Source organism: Eptesicus fuscus, chromosome 20 (genome assembly GCF_027574615.1).
Source record: "Eptesicus fuscus isolate TK198812 chromosome 20, DD_ASM_mEF_20220401, whole genome shotgun sequence".
In the NCBI taxonomy this organism is placed as follows: Eukaryota; Metazoa; Chordata; class Mammalia; order Chiroptera; family Vespertilionidae; genus Eptesicus; species Eptesicus fuscus.
The window spans coordinates 37,189,377-37,206,783 of record NC_072492.1 but is presented as its reverse complement, the minus strand read 5'-3'; the positions used below and the strand labels follow the sequence as shown (position 1 = coordinate 37,206,783).

Below are 17,407 nucleotides of genomic sequence, written 5' to 3'. Positions count from 1 at the left end.
AATTTTTTTCATATATTTTATTGATTTTTTACAGAGAGGAAGGGAGAGGGATAGAGAGTTAGAAACATCGATGAGAGAGAAACATTGATCAGCTGCCTCTTGCACACCTCCTACTGGGGATGTGCCCGCAACCAAGGTACATGCCCTTGACCAGAATCGAACCTGGGACCTTTCAGTCCGCAGGCTGATGGTCTATCCACTGAGCCAAACCGGTCAGGGCAGTAAAAACATATTTTAAAAAATAGATCCACTTAGTGACATTAGACCATGTCTAAAGGAATAATGGTAAATACAGTACAACTGGTAAATGTTGGTGGAGAGATTTGGAGCAGAGAGAGACAGGAACATCTATAAGATGCAGTTTAATAGAGCCAGGTGCGAAAAAAATAGGGTTAGAATGAGTAGTAAAATATACTGCCAAAGAACCTAGTTGGTTAGAGCATTGTTCCAATACACCAAAGTTTGAGGTTCGATCCCTGTTCAGGGCACATACAAGAAGCAACAAGTGCATAAACAAGTGGAACAACAAATCATTGTTTCTTTCTAAAATCAATTAAAGTGTGTGTGTGTGTACTGCCAAAAACACAACTACTTTAAACATCGCCGATACCTAGTCTAATGGGAAAAATCAGACAGGAATTAAAACCTTAGTCTGTATAAGCCTTGTGTTAATAATTGATTTATTCATCAGAAACTTTGGATCCACTGACTTTGACTATGAGTAATATTTTTCATTAAAATTTTAAAAGAAATTGTATTCAATTTTAATGGCCAAAGGAAGATGGAAGAGATTATCACCTCTTTTATGGTCTTAAATAATTGTGTTTTGCTATTTGAGGTAGTGGGCTGTTGATTGTGATTTTTAAAGAATTGTGCCGATAATTTCCTCTTCTCTAGCTTTAATTTTCCCTGTTAGTTACCATGTAGTTAATCGATAGAAAAGGTCCGGCTTATATGGATTCCCAAATCAGCACATACATGGATAAATTTAGGGCAGTCTGACTCTTTTGTCTCTTTATATTTAAATGATCACTACAGCTAAATTTGTAGTACAGAAGTCTCCACATTTGTCCTGTACTTGGAAGCAGAATCCTTGACCTGTAAGAAACTAGAGCTACAGTGTATTTTAATGATGTGCATGTCAGCTAGGTTCTATTCATGTGTAATTTGACCTGCTAGGATTTGAAGCTTTTTTTTTTTCCTTTTTAAGAGAAGAGGCAGTTGAAGGGAATTCAACTGGCTGTATGTATAAGTGTGTGCATTTTAAATCTTTAATGCATTTTTTTAGAAAAGTGAATTTACTTCTTGTTTGATCCCTTTGAATTTAAATTTCTGATCAGCATAAATGAAAAGCTATTTCAATTCTGAAAGCAGGTAGTGTTTAGAAAGGAAGAGTTCATTTAGAAATGAAAAAAGTGTTCCAAGGAATCATCATTAAAACTAAATTTTAGGAGTGCTCTAACATAGAATCTGAATTTTTCACTAGAATGTTCCAATTTATGCCTTTTGTCCTGGTATAGTTACTACTAACACTCTCTTTTACTCTCAGAGTGCCCTGGTTTGTCCGATACATTATCTATATGATCATCCTAGCTCTAAATGGAAGTTGAGAGATCTAAATGAGGTTTTGAAAGCAGGGTAAAGAAAAAAAATAAATAAATTCAAATCCCTGTTGAGGCCTTTAGATCAGATGCAGTACTGACTATTTTTGGAAGGAATGATCTTATTAAGCCTTAGTTGATTAGAATGACTTGAAAAAAAATTTGTGAGGAAGGGAGAAAGGCAAAAAATGAAGTATTTATCACTACCACTACTACGTCTATACTTTTTTTTATTATTAAAAATATATTTTATTGATTTTTTACAGAGGGGAAGGGAGAGAGATAGAGTTAGAAACATCTATGAGAGAGAATCATCGATCAGCTGCCTCCTGCACGCCCCCTACTGGGGATGTGCCCGAAACCAAAGTACGTGCCCTTGGCCGGAATCAAACCTGGGACCTTTCAGTCCTCAGGCTAACGCTCTATCCACTGAGCCAAACCGGCTTCGGCTACTACTTCTATACTTTGTGCGCTTGGGGTTGAAATCACATTTTATATTTATTTTTTATCCTCTCTTTTAAATTTTATGTTTTGCTTTTCCAGTACAGCATTTAAAAGGGACAGATGAATACAAGGATTCAGAGCAAAAAGTAAACTACTTAACCTTCTCAAAAACAACCACTGTTTCTAATTACATGTTTGTTCTTTCAGAGATATATGCAAACGTATTTTTCAGTACTTTGATTTTTCTCTGAATAATATGAGTGGAGATTATCCCATAACAAAAAGTCTTTTGTTTTTATTTTAAACTCATTTTAGATTTATAGCATAGTTGCAAAAATAGTATATAGTTTTGGTTTACCACTCACACAACTTCCCCTACAGCCGTATCTATACAATAACCATAATTATCAAAACAAAGAAATTGAGTTTAGTACAATAATATTAACTGAACCATAGATCTTATTTTTAATTTTACCACTTTTTCCTTTAATGCCCCTTTGTGTTCTAAGATCCCATCTAAGAAAATCGCTGCCATAGGCTAATTGATATGAACAAGAGTTAAGTTCTTATGGCATTGATTGCATTTAGTTATTTTTTTGTTTCTAATCTGTAATAGTTCCTCAGTCTGTCCATGTCTTTTTTTAAAATATATTTTTATTGATTTCAGAGATGAAGGAAGAGACAGAGAGAGATAGGAACATCAATGATGAGAAAAAAATCATTGATCAGCTGCCTCCTGTACGTCCCCCACTGGGGATAGAGCCCGCTACCCGAGCATGACCAGCAATCAAACGGTGACCTCCAGGTTCACAGGTCAACCTCAAACACTGAATGAGCCATGCTGGCCAGGCTGTCCATGTCTTTTGTGATAACTAGGTTTTTACTATCTCTGCTTTCTATAGAGAATATTGTTTCAGAATCATGGAAGCAAGGTTACTATTTTTTTTAATCTTTGGGTTTTGTATAGTGTAATACAGTGGGAATATGGTACTAAGAATCAGAAGCTTTTGTGAATTAGTGACAATCTCTGTGTTGCTTATTTGTAAAATAGCAGTGATAAAAAGAGTCCCTAAACTCTATACAGTGAGTCCTCGCTGAACGCTATCTACAGGTTCTGGGATGTTCAGCAAAATAACCTATGAAGAAACCACAGTGATATTCAACCAGTGTGCCGAGGCATGCTGGTGTGTCACGAGGCACATTGATGTGCCACAAAAAAAATTTAAAACATGCAGTACCTGACTATTTAGTTAGGGGCACTGATCTCTTTTCCCTTAGATAGTCAAATTAAAAAATGACAACAGCCAGCACAACAGTGGTCATCTGGTATGAATGAATCAAAATTACACTTTTTAATTTATTTACTAGAGGCCTGATGCATGAAATTCATGCAAGAGTAGGCCTTCCTTGCCCCAGCTGTCGGCACGGGCTTTCCTCTGCTAACCGGGACCCAGGCTTGCCTCCAGCCGCTGTGAGGCACCCGGGACCTGGGCTTCCCTGCAGCCCTGGCTTCGCCTGGAAGGATGGCGAGTCTAATTAGCATATTACACTTTTTTTTATTATAGATTTTGTTAGATCAGCAAAAAAACATAAATAGTATATTTTTTGGTGTGCCATGGCATTTTAGTAATTTGTGTGTGCCTTGAGAGGAAAAGGGTTGAAAATTGCTGCCATAGGCTAATTGATATGAACAAGAGTTAAGTTCTTATGGCATCTCATCAATGTTATAATGAAATGACTTTGAACAAAATGATGTTTTTTGAGGACCTGATGTATTGAGTTATCTCGCAAGCTTGTTGGGATAAGGTTTCTGAAAGTATTTTATAAAGCTAAAAGAAGCTGTACATGTATATGGAGTGGTATTTACCCTTCCTGGAACTTTTTATTTTTTTAATAAACTTTTTATTTTAGGACAGTTTTAGATTTACAGAAAGATTGCTAAGATAGTACAGAGTTTCTATATACATATACCTCATATACTCTGTATCCAGTTTTCCCTATTATTAACATCTTGAATTAGTATGGCACATTTATTACCATACTAATATACCAGTATTGATACATTATTATTATTCTACTAGAGGCCCAATGCATGAAATTCATGTGGGGGAGAGAGTCCCTCAGCCCAGCCTGCGCCCTCTCGCAATCTGGAACTGCTCGCTGCCGCAGAGGCAGAAAAGGCTCCCGCCACCACCCTGTGCTCGCCAGCCGTGAGCCAGGCTTCTGGCTGAGCTGCATTCCAGCTGTGGGAGCGCACTGACCACCAAGGGGCATCTCCTGCGATGAACATCTGCCCCCTAGTGGTCTGTGTGCGTCATAGTGACCAGTCTTTCTGGTCGGTCCACCATAACGGTTTCTGGGCTTTTATTATATAGATGCCTTTATTCAGATAGTCTTAGTGTTCCCTGAATGTCCTTTTTCTATTCCAGGATTTCATACAGGATACTACATTAAATTTAGTTGTTAGGTCTCTTTAGACTCTTCTTAGCTCTGACAGTTTCTAAAAACTTCTAAAGTTTATTTACCATAAGTGCCTGTATATATAGCACAGTAGAACTCTGTTTCTAGTTTTTATGTATATTTAATCTTTTAAAGCAAACACTTTGATTTGTTTATTTTGTGTTTGTTAGGTACACTTTTAATTTTTTTAATATAAAAGCCTTCATTTGGAGCATGAATAGTTTCACTGCCCTAAAAATCTCCTTCCTTCCCTCCTGGCAACCACTGATTCTCCGCCCCCACCCCACTCCAGTTTTATATTTTTCCAAATGTTATATTCAGGGGTGGGCAGAGTAGATTTACAGTTGTGAGTACTCAAAACAGAGTTATTCTTGTATCATTATTTATTTGTATTACAACTCTAAACCTACTTTGCCCATCCCTGTATTTGGAATCATACAGTATATAACCATTTCAGATTGGTTTCTTTCTTACACCTTAGTAAGTAATCAGGTTTCCTCCATGTCTTTTAGTGGCTTAATAGCTCATTTCTTTCTAGCACTGAATAATATTCCATTGTTTGGATGTACCACAGTTAATTCATCTCTTTACTGAAACATATCTTGGTTGCTTACAAATTTTAGCAATTATGAATAAAGCTGCTGTGAATATTTGTGTAGACATAAGTTTTTAACTCATTTGGGTAAATACAAGAAATGCAGTTGCTGGATCATGTAAGAGTATGTTTAGTTTTATAAGAAACTCTCAAACTGTCTTCCAAAGTGGCTGTACTATTTTGCCTTCTTACAAGCAAGGAATGAGAATTAATATTGCTCCCACATCCTTGTCAGCATTTGATGTTGTTAGTGTTATGGATGTTAGCCATCCTAATATGTAGTGGTATTTCATTTTAATTTGCAGTTTTTTAATGATATATGATGTGATCATCTTTGCATATACTGATTTGCCATCTGCATATCTTCTTTGGTGAGGTGTCAGTTTAGATCTTTTCTCCAATTTTATTTTTAATGGTGTTGCAGTTTTTTGTTTTTTACATGGAACAAACAATATTTCAAGAAAAATGATTTTAAATATAATGTTACATGCAGTAAACATATTTCAATAAAAGATTTTAAGTATAATAATACTAGAGACCCAGTGCATGAATTCGTGCACCTTGAAAAGGAACTGTGGGCCTCACGGCTCTGGTGGGCACAGGGGCAGGTCTTGGCCCATCCTCCGCACCCCCACCCAGCCCCTCCCACCATGGCCCTGGTCCTGCCGCCGCCGCTCCTACGTGTTGTCGCCGCTCCCATGTATTGACAGTGCCGGTCCCACTTCTGCCCGCTGATGGCGCGGAGTGATTGGGGCTGGCACCACCAGTGGGAGCAAGTGGTGGCTGCTGCCCCGGTCACCCCTCAGGAGCAGGGAGAGGTGGAGAAGCCCTCGGGCCATTTGGGCCGGGTGCCAGCAGCGAGTACGAGCGGCAGCTCTGGCGCCGGCTGTGGGTGCAAGCAGGGCTGGCGCCGGCAGCGGGTGCAAGCAGCAGCTCTGGTGCTGGCATCGGGTGTGAGCGGTGGCTCCAATGCTGGCAGCGGGTGTGAGCAGGGCTGGCACCTGCAGCAGGTGTGAGCACCAGATGGGACTGCAACGTGCGGGAGCAAAGAATTTTCAGTAATCACCAGAGGCTCCCCCCAATGACAGCGACCAGCGTCTCACCTTGGTCTGGTGCCCCCACTTACCTGCTCCACCATCCTGCCATGGCTGACGCCCATCACGTTCCACACATGCCCCCTGGTGGTCAGCACACGTCATAGTGATCCGTTGTTCGATTGTTCTGCCGTTGGGTCTATTTGCATATTAGCCTTTTATTATATAGGTTTAGCAAAACTGTACTAACATAGTATAATATCACAAAAGTTGTAGGAAATATTAAAAATCTGCAAATAATAGGATTACTTCTGTTATATTTTTTATTTTTTCCCCTTTGTATTTAACTTAAAATTAACATATTTTTATATAGCTTAAAAACTTTTATGGCTCCCTAATTGTGGCACAAATAGAATAGTATTAAACTCTCCCCCTATTGGACATTTGTTTCTATTTCTTTTATATATTAGAGAAATGCTGTGGTGAATCTCATCTGCATTCTAAATTTGTAATCACTGTGTAAAATGTGACATTCGTCTCCCAGTGTTCCTTCCCTGGCCATTTTTCCCCCTGGAAAAAAAGGAAGTCACAAAGTAGCATAAGAGAAAGAAAGAGCATGAAGTATGAAGTTATAACAATTTGAATTTGGAATTTGGGCTTCTTTATTAACTATTTAAGTAACTGAGCAAATTTCTTACACCCTCTGAATTCTACATCTGAAAATGGAAATAATGAATGATATACCTTCCTTGTTTGGTCATTGTGGGCATTAATTGAGATGAAGCCTGTGAAGGACACCGTGCCTGTTACCTGTTAACAGGTATTCAAAAGATAGCTCTACAAATGTCCTGTTCAGCAGGATCATAGGAATAAATTGTTAAAGTTGAGTTTCTCTCTTAACTTCTTCTCTAAACAAATCTCTGTTGTAGACTGAATTAGTGAAAATACCAGGAAGGTATTTTTACTTTTTAATTTGTAAAAGGTGTTGGTTTGATTGAAACGATCATTTGATTAAAATTTTTGAATCCAGATGGCTCATTGTCGTTCATTATTATTTTTCCCATCAGAATTGATCAGTTTTTTAAGTTAAAATTTATTATAGTTGAAGTTACATTGTGAATGATTGGTAGCTGCCTTTTAAATGTATATATAGCTAACTTTTCAGTGGCAAAAGAGTGACTCTAGTGTCATTTATTTATTTATTTATTTTTTAAATGCATGGTTTATTTTATTTTATTTTATTTTATTTTATTGATTTTTTACAGAGAGGAAGAGAGAGGGATAGAGAGTTAGAAACATCGATGAGAGAGAAACATCGATCAGCTGCCTCTTGCACACCCCCTACTGGGGATGTGCCCGCAACCAAGGTACATGCCCTTGACCGGAATCGAACCTGGGACCCTTGAGTCCGCAGGCTGACGCTCTATCCACTGAGCCAAACCGGTTTTGGCTAGTGTCATTTATTGAGAAGACTGGCAAAAAGTGAGCTTAGTTTGTGGCCTGTTATGTTTGATATATAAGATAATGGGGGAATAAGGACACATATGTAACACCTTAATCAATAAAGAAATTTTTAAAAAAAGATTTTGAAAAAATTTTTTAGTTCCAGAACTTTTTCTTCACTACCATACATTTTAGCACCTAATTATTCTCTAATGTTTAGCCATTATATTGAATTTTGGGGGTTGGAAGAGGTAAACAAGACTCAGTTCTTGTCCTAAAAGACTTCACAGTCTGATGAGAGAAACAAGTAAGCATATATTTATGATACAGTGTGGCCAAGTATTTTACAGCTCTCTATGGTTAAAGTATTTATTCAACTAAAAGTTTGCCTTGAAAAAGCAAAGTATCTTTTTGTTAGGTTAACATTCAAATTGTCATACCATTCCACTCTGAATTAATTTAGGCTAGACCAGTGGTCGGCAAACTCATTAGTCAACAGAGCCAAATATCAACAGTACAACGATTGAAATTTCTTTTGAGAGCCAAGTTTTTTAAACTTAAACTATATAGGTAGGTACATTGTTATTAACTAAATTAGAGTACGTGGTATTTTGTGGAAGAGCCACACTCAAGGGGTCAAAGAGCCGCATGTGGCTTGCGAGCCGCGGTTTGCCGACCACTGGGCTAAACTGAAGTCTAGTCTTTTGACTTTGGTCAATTCAGGACTCACAGATCCTCATGCCCTTTACTTTGTAAAAAGAAGGGAACCAGAAAATTGATATTCTGATTTAAAGCCAAATTACTAGTTCTTCCTTTCTGATGAGAGAGAACCTCAAGCTGCCTGAACCTATCTTCATCTTCAGTTCAGCTGTTGTGGTTTATTTCAGTTGCAGTGATGACTTGCCTGATTATGGTCAAATATGGCATTATACAGGCTTGTTTATCTCTTGGCAAATCATTTGAGGAATAGCTGCATTTGAGATACTTTGTCAAGAGATTGTGTTTTTTAATTCCTTGAATCTTGGGAGTTTAGTTTGGTGATTGAAAATGGAATGTTTTAACAGTTTCAGTAAAAAGCAATGTTATCAACTTTGAACAGTATAATATTGGTTTCTATTTGCATTCTATTACTATGATATATTTTCTTTAGTACAAGATTGTTTATGAAAAGTAAAATATAATATGGCCCTTTGTTTTTAAGATTCTGTAGTCTTCCTAATATGGTCAGTCTAAGAAAGCCAATATCCCAATGGTTGGTTGGTAGTGTTTTAGTTAACAATTTCAATGCTTGCCATTGGAAGAAGAGTTCATATTACTATACTCCTAACAAATTGTTTAGATGTTTTAAAAGTCTGAATTTGTGCCACAGCTTTGTCTACTACAAAAGAATGAAAAGTTATAAATAACCCCTCATTTGATTGCTTTTGAAAAAATAGTCTTTTTTCTTTTCTTCTCAGGGTAATCACTTTGATCAGTATGAAGAAGGACATTTGGAAATTGAACAAGCATCACTTGACAAGCCTATTGAATCGGTAAGATGATCAGTGCTTAATTTTGGGTCAAAGCTAGTTAGTTAGGTAGTGTTCGTGTGACACTTGATGTGAATGAAGCTAAACTTATTAATAACTTATAGTACAGTCTAGAGTTGTTTTCTTGCATGTCTGACAGTAATCAAAAAGAATTTGGGATATAATTTAATATGTTGGATTATCAGTCTTGAAATCTATAAGTAATTTATAATTTTGATGAAAAAAATATCATTTGGCCCATACTGATATTCTGTTAAAGATAGCAAGTTAAAAGTTTAGTGTTTTGATAAATTGAATAAAGGAGTAAAATGTATTTTGATCCTTTAAAAGCTTCACCTTTCCTGGGCAATGCAATCATATAATGTTCTATCAGGAATAGTTAAAGACTAACACATTTTATTTACCAGACAGACTTTGTAAAACATTGTAAATTTGGTTTCTGTAGCTTAAGAGATGTCTGGTTTTTGTCAAAAATTAATTATCCTATCTCTTTACACAGTTTAGTTTTGGAGATTGATAGCAAAGCAATACAACAAGGAGATTTCTCTTTTTGACTCTTAAATTTTTTAAAACCTTAATTTTTGAACATTGTTTCCATTTTGAGAAGCCCTTTATTTTCAAAATACACAGTCCGTTATTAAAATGTCTAAACTTGTCATTATTTAATATTTCTGCTAGGGTATATATATTTAATAAGGGTTCGGTGAGTTCAGCTTGAATGAAAAATAATCAAAGAGGGAATCTTAATCTTGATAACAACCGTCAAGACATCCCCTCTCTCTCTCTAAAAAAACAATAGCTTTTTCACCTCCCTCAGGAAAAGGAGGCAATTTAGAGAGCCACAGATATTGTAACTTTAGCTTTTATTTTCACAACTGTAACATAGTAAAGGATCAACATATATTTATGTTCCTAAATTAGGTTGGTGTTGTGTGTTTGTGTGTGTGTTTAGATGTTTACAGAAATTTACACAACTTGGGGTGTTCGACATTTTTCTTCCACAGCAGTTGGCCCATATTAGCTAAGCAGCCATGATCTGGTTTGTATTGCACGGTCTGCCTTTTTTTAATTTCTTCTCTAGGGTTTCTTTCTCCCCCACTTCCCTTTATTTCTGTTCTTCTGGTCCAGTGAACACTGCATATAGTACCTTCTGTCTTAACGTGCTGGCATGATGCTAGACTTAGGCATGGCAGTAAATGATGACGCATGTGATAATGCTGCAGAGGGAGAATTCACATCTGATGTTGTACTAAAAGCCCAGTCTTGTGTTTAGACTTAGGATAAAATGCCAAGCCCATTTTGCTCAGTTTAAATAATCCCTGAAGTTTTTGCCTTGTTCTGTATCAGTTTTCTATTTTAATTTAAATGTTTCTTTGGGTCAAAGTTTAAGAACAGAGAACTGTCAGAAGCAGGCCCAAGTACCATATTCTACATGGTTGATTAATATAATTCTGTGGGTACTCTTTCTTAATAGTAGCAGGACATTTAATTAGACTAAATTTGCAGCCTAGTATTTATTATCACTTTACTCAACAAAGATTTTTTAAAAGCAATAAATGAAATAATATATGACATTTTTGAAGCCTTCTTTTAGGGCTAATTTTAAGGGTTTTGGGACATTCATTCCTTTGGCATGTGAGACTAATGATCTTTTTCCTCTCACACTGTCCAGGATTTTTTCTAGCACATGTCATAGGGATAACACTATCAGAAGATAGTCTGACTGAATAATCATTGTTGAGTAATGTCAGTGAGTAACAGTGGAATTAATATATGCCTTATTTATTAAATAATAGTGTCTTCTCCACTTAAAATAGTAAATGATATAGCACTTAGACTGGATATTTAATTTTTTAATAAATAGGTGTATGATCAGAGATATATATATATTAATAAATTATACTTCTAATATAAATTTACTCCCAAAATACATATGTAAATATATGCATTTTTGTGCTGTGGTATTTAGATAGGAGGAAGAGGAGCTTCATAGCCTACATTATGCTAGATAAAGGCGGGACACATAAGATAGGGGAATTTTATTTCTGTTATCAAATCATTTGGAGATAAATTTTAAGTTCTTAAAGACACTCAAAATGATTGGCATTAAGTGTGGTATGTCTCCCCTCACCCCCCAACAAAGAAGTGCTCTCTAACCTAAGGAATCCCCACCAAGTACGTATATATTAGTTTTATGACTGGCTGAGTATATTGAGTTGTCTTATTCTTAGGGGGGAAATGGTTGCTTTTAACACACAGAAAGAGTATCTATCTGCTGAATTAAAATCTTTCTCTGCAGCAATATCTATTGAGAGGTGCTGACTGTTTTGCTACAGCATGCAACTCAAAAGTGGCTGGAAATATGCAGCTTTGGGAGTCTACAGATCATTGCAGGAGCTAAAGGTCTAGTCATTTTTTTTTATTTAACAAAGGTAATCTGCAGCAGCTGGTAACCGTGGAAGTCTGCACAGGTTTGTGCCAAGAATATGCCTGTTTGAAGGGTTATTGTGAGTATAGGATTAAAGCTTTTTTTGTTTTGTAATAGGGTAAATTTGTTGCAAACCAGCAAGATGGGAAATGAAACACAAAGATGCAATAATGCATTATGCTTTCAGTAAACTTGTGAAGCTTAGATTTGTTAATGAAATGATACAGGAGTTTTCATTTCAATCAGGAAATGTTGAAAACACTTAAAAAAATCTAACATTGGTAAAGTATTTCATAATCTTTATTATAAAGTTATATTTCAACCAACTAAATATTTTTGAATAAAATTTCTAGTCAAGAATAAAATAACGTTCTAAAAAATTATGGAAGAACCACTAGATAACTTGATAATACTAGTATGAATTAGAGAGAAGGTAGAAATTATTAACATTTTACCCTTATTACAAAAACTTTTTAAAGCTTGAATTTTAAGTTATTGCTTAATGAAAGTTTTAGGTCCCAGCCATAATAATGATGACCATCACATACTTAAAGATAAAATATTTAGAAAACAAATAAAACTTAATCTAAAACCATAGATAGCCCAGTCTAGGATTTTATCATAGTTCTAAGAATTGATCGGTGTGATTTAGGATGTATGGTCCTTTATGACCTTTACCATAGAAAGAAGATGACAGATCAGAAGGGAGACTGATTATAAGCTATTCATAAGGCAAAATGCCTGCATCATAGACTTAAGATATGTTGTCATTGTTGCAGTTGGAAGTAAAACTACCCATCAACCATTAGTTGGTCTTTTTCTACCTGACTGATTAAAATCCTATCTTTATAGTTGTCAGGTTGACCAAGCAAGATTTAAAAATTAATTTAAGTTTTTAAAGTTCAGTTGCTGATGTTCGTTTTGCTCACTAGGGTTTTAGAAGTCTATGTATAATTGGTTTTTGTCCTGTTAAATATCTGTTTAGATCTGTGGACTCCACTAGTTCCAAACTGTAACTCTGTTAAGACTGCTGATTTGACATTTAGCAGTGACCATATGTGGACTGCACTATAAATAATGTGCTTCTTGGAGCTGAATGGTGTAGCATTACTATATGGCTTTTCTCTCCAGTCTTCATTGTGTCATCTGTAGTGAGCTATAGATTTTTTGTTTTTGGGAATTTTTACAACTTGTTTGCATGGGTTCACCTAGTAGCATTTGGTTTTTGCTTATAGAGTCTTTAATACACAATCAGCAAAGCTTACAATCCACTCAAGAAACTTAACCATTTTTGTCACTGTTTAATATAGACTAAATGTTATAAATTGAATGTGGCTGTCAACTAAAAGAAAATTCAATGTGAAATTAATATTCATCCAGTCATTGGCATAATTATATAATTTCTCTTGAGACATGATTTAATATTCTATTTCTTGCTATAAAAATTTTGAAAGAGCCCCATACAAAAAAGTAAATTTTTGTGTGTTTTGGCAAACTCCTGTTATACAGATTGGTGGTCACTGTTGCCAAAATAATTATTGTTACTTTGAATGGTATATAGCTTTATGAAGCAGAGCAGTTTCCTGGGAAAATTTTCTACCTGATAGTTAATAAACAGAAATGCTGAGGAATGACTGAAACAATTAATAATGGGTGTTTTGTTGGTTTATTTGTTGTATTTTCAGCATATTGGTAGTTGTTTATAATACATTTTTCTTTCAAAGATCTTATTTAAAAATTATATCCTCACACATATATTGGAGGGGAACAAAGGATAAAAATGTAGCGTTTTAATGATACACTTACGTTTGTGTGTCTCTCCTCCCCCCCCTTTTTTTATATGGTTTCAGAGCGGGGGAGAGAGAGGTAGAAACATCAGTGATGAGAGAGAATTGTTGATTGGCTGCCTCCTGCACACACCCCCCACTGGGGATCAAGCCCGCAACCTGGGCATGTGCCCTGACTGGGAATCGAACTGTGACCTACTAGTTCATAGGTCGACATTCAACCACTGAGCCACACAGATTGGGCAATTATATACATTTAAGTTTTGAACTAGAAAAAAAAGTTTTAAAAGCTAACTAAGGTAAAAATAGTTTGGGTTTTCAGCTCAGCTTCAGACCTTTTAACTAGAATTAAGAAGAACTGTTCATGCCTAATCAAAGAAAATGCCACCCTGCCACCATTTGGGAGTCTTGTGCATACAGAGTAACTAATAGGTTATGGAAAACTAGCTTTTTATCTACCACCCTTGAACAAAATTCAGTTGCTTTATTAATTATTTTAAAATTAGTATTTCCCTGTAGTTCTTCCATGTGCATTGAAATTAGGCTGTCATGCCCCCTTGTTAGTCATAAGCCAGCTGTATTAAAAAAAGAAAAAATTTCCCTTTATTTTTTGTTCTATGAGATTATAATTAAATTCCCAATTATATATTCTTTAAAAAAATAATACATATATTTTTAAGATTTTTAAAATTTATTTTTAGAGCGAGAGAAAGGGTGAGATAGAGAGAGAGGGAAACATGGATGTGAGAGCAAAGTATCGACTGACTACCTCTGCATTCCCCCTACTGGGGATTGAGCCTGCAATCCTGACATGTGCCCTGACTGGGAATCGAACCAGCAAACTTTTGGTGCATAAGGTGACGACCAACCAAACAGGCACGTCAGCCAGGGCCACATTATATATTTTATTAAAAAATAAAAAACTGAAAGATACTTAGTCACTGTTAGTGACTGAAATAGTAATTGTTACTATTTTAGAAGTTAAATTTAGTGCTCATTGCTTTTGTTATGTCTAGATTACCTGTTTGGGCTATAAATAACATCCATGAGAATAATTGACAAAATCACAGCCCTAAACAGAGAAAGTAGATTAATTATTTTCACAGGCTGGTGATTGAATCCCTTGTTCTTTTTTTTTTTTTTTTTTTTTTTTAATATATTTTATTGATTTTTTACAGAGAGGAAGAGAGAGGGATAGAGATAGAGAGTTAGAAACATCGATGAGAGAGAAACATCTATCAGCTGCCTCTTGCACACCCCCTACTGGGGATGTGCCCGCAACCAAGGTACATGCCCTTGACCGGAATCGAACCTGGGACCCTTGAGTCCGCAGGCCGACACTCTATCCACTGAGCCAAACCGGTTTTGGTGAATCCCTTGTTCTTTTACAGTGAAAGTTCCATGAACATTTTTATCATTTCAGATGTAGATAAGTCTGCTTTGTTCTACTTTGTATAAGGCTTCTTGGTGTGCCTTCCTGTGCTACCCATCACCCTTAAACCTATTGGTTTTTTGACAAGTGTTTATAAAACCTTCTTTCTTTTCTTTTCTTTTTTTTTTTTTGGTAGAAAAAGAGACCGTACTGAATACTGGTCCTTTCTGCAGAGTCATAGAGCTTCCTATTTTCCTCCAAACGCAGGTAGTCTGGAATGATAGGAAGGGTCCAGATTTTCACTATTAGTCAGTCACTAAATTTAGGAGGTTGGTGGACCTAAGAGGTTCTTGGATATATGTCTGTTGTTTCTGTTGCCTTTGTTATAAACACAAGGACATAAAGTTAGCATATTAATAATTTTAATATAAAAAATAATTTTAATATAGTTCCAGGCATTTCATTCCCTAGTCATACTTGGGAAAGTAGATTTAATTAAAGAAAAGTTTTCACCTAAAGTTTTAGAAGATAATGGCCACTACTATTTTGTATCAGTAGCTTTTTTGAGAAGGTGACAGCCATCTTGAGTGGTTTTGTAAAAGTGGTGCTAATGTGTATAACCCTAAATTTTTCTTTTTTCTCCCTTTAACATTTGCTTTTCCTTTCACTGTTGTCAGTCACAACACGCTGCTCTTGAACCTCTCAGCTGGTCTTGACTCGTGAATTTACTTATGCTTTCACTCTTTAGTATATACATTAATTGCAAGCAGTGAATTGAAAACAAGACAAAAAAAAAAAAAAACGACCATTAGTGAATGGACAGTTTCTTACTTTGTGTTACATTTAACTGTTCTTTTGACAGCCCAGTTTTTAAAGCCAGGTTCGTATGGAAATGCTTTCACTCCACTTGCACTGCTTTTGGAAATAGCATACTGCTTCATCTGTCTGTTTATTTTAGTGCATTCATAATATAACACAGTCAGCATAATGTCTCATCTCCACTTAGCCAAAGATTGAGATTTTTTAAATTAAAAAAAGGGGGCAGCAATTTTTGTCAGCATGGTTTAATACCCTGAATCTCTGTGCCAAGTACAATTCTAACTTTAGCCTGTTAAAAGACTAAATAATAATTTAATCAACTACTTAATCTTAGAGTCATTCTGCTTTCTTTGTCCTTTCTGTAGTTATTTAGTTGTAGGAGTTATGATATAAAATAAAGATTTTATGTACAGGTAAGTTTATTTTCATAATCGTATAATAAAGGTCTCTTTACCTTTTCATATATTGCTAACGCTGCTTGTACTAAGACCTTTAATTGTTACTTGTTTTCTTTACAATGAGATTATTTATAAATACTTAGGCACTCAGTGCTGGTTAAGGGGATGCTTTCCCTGACATTTCATTTGTGAGGAGAGAAGGGAAGAAGAGGCAGCAGTGTTAGAGTAAATGTTTGTGATGTTTAATAACATGGAAGTTATCACCTTGGATAACACATAGCAATAGCATTTTCTAATTCGTTCAGTTCCTAGCAAAAAAATTTCTAGGGACCTTTTGTGTAACATAATTGAGTGTGAGAGAGAGAGAGAGAGAGAGAGAGAGAGAGAGAGAGAGTGTGAGTGTGTGTGTGTGTGTGTGTGTGTGTGTGTGTGTGTGTGTGTTTTAAAGCAGTAGTATCTTGTTTTAGAAACAAGTTTTTCATTGCTTTTTAAAATATATATATTTTTATTGATTTCAGAGAGGAAGTGAGGGAGAGAAAGAAACATCAACAATGAGAGAGAATCATTGATCGGCTGCCTCCTGCATGCCCCACTCTGGGGATTGAGCCCACAGCTTGGGCATGTGCCCCAGCTGGGAATAGAACCATGACCTCCTTGTTCATTAGGTCGATGCTAAACCACTGAGCCATGCCAGCCAGGCTCATTATCTTTTGCTTCATTTTTGTTTTTATAAAAGTCTCCTGATCTCTCTCTCTCTCTCTCTCTCTCTCTCTCTCTCTCTCTCTCTCTCTCACTCTCACTCTCTCTCTTTTTTTTTAGATTTTTTAATTGATTTTTTAGAGAGAGAGAAACATCGATATGATAGCAACACATCAATCAGCTGCCTCCTGCATGCCTCTTACTGGGGATTGAGCCCGGTATGTGCCCTGACTTGGGAATGGAACCAGCAACTTTCAGTGCATGGGATGATGTCCAACCAACTGAGCTGCACAGGCCAGGGCTCTCCTGATCTCTTTTTTCCCCCATCAATGAAGTAATCAGCTGCTCAGCCCAGTTTTCCAGTTGGTATGCTGTCATAAACTTGTAGAAGGAAATTGTCCTTTAAAAACAAACAAACAAACATTGGGGAGCCTTAATCTTCCTCTTCTAACTTTCTGTCAGAGAAGGTAACCATACAATAATTTTTTCTTTCCTCTATAACTCCAAAGAGCATTTTATCATTGATATGGAGCTAAAGATAAAAAGCAGTTCCATATGTATGTTTGATTTTTATATAGAGATATATGGTTTTGTTAGCTTTATAAATTGATTTCAGGAAATAATGAGATTATTTTTAAATGGTGATATCAGATTAGTACTATAAATTAACTTTAGTAGATATAGAACACTTTTAAAATAATTTTTAAGTGTCTTCCTCTGGATAAGCAGCATCATTTTATCTGACACAGTTAATGGTTATTTTAGCTTTGTCTCTATACTGGACAGTATTTGTAAAAA

At 35.9% G+C, this 17,407-nt stretch overlaps 1 protein-coding gene across 4 annotated transcripts in view; it reads left to right on the top strand.

The window, feature by feature from the left end:
• GPATCH8 (G-patch domain containing 8) overlaps positions 1-17,407 on the top strand; it is a 73,847-nt gene that overhangs the window by 12,661 nt on the left and 43,779 nt on the right. For 2 of the 4 annotated variants that reach the window (XM_028157091.2, XM_054708923.1), the window contains exon 2: positions 9,035-9,109. In XM_028157091.2, coding sequence (XP_028012892.2) covers positions 9,035-9,109 — 75 coding nt within the window. Of the gene's footprint in view, positions 1-9,034; positions 9,110-15,555; positions 15,574-17,407 lie in introns of those variants that run through there. The other 2 variants (XM_054708921.1, XM_054708922.1) reach the window with 2 other exon arrangements.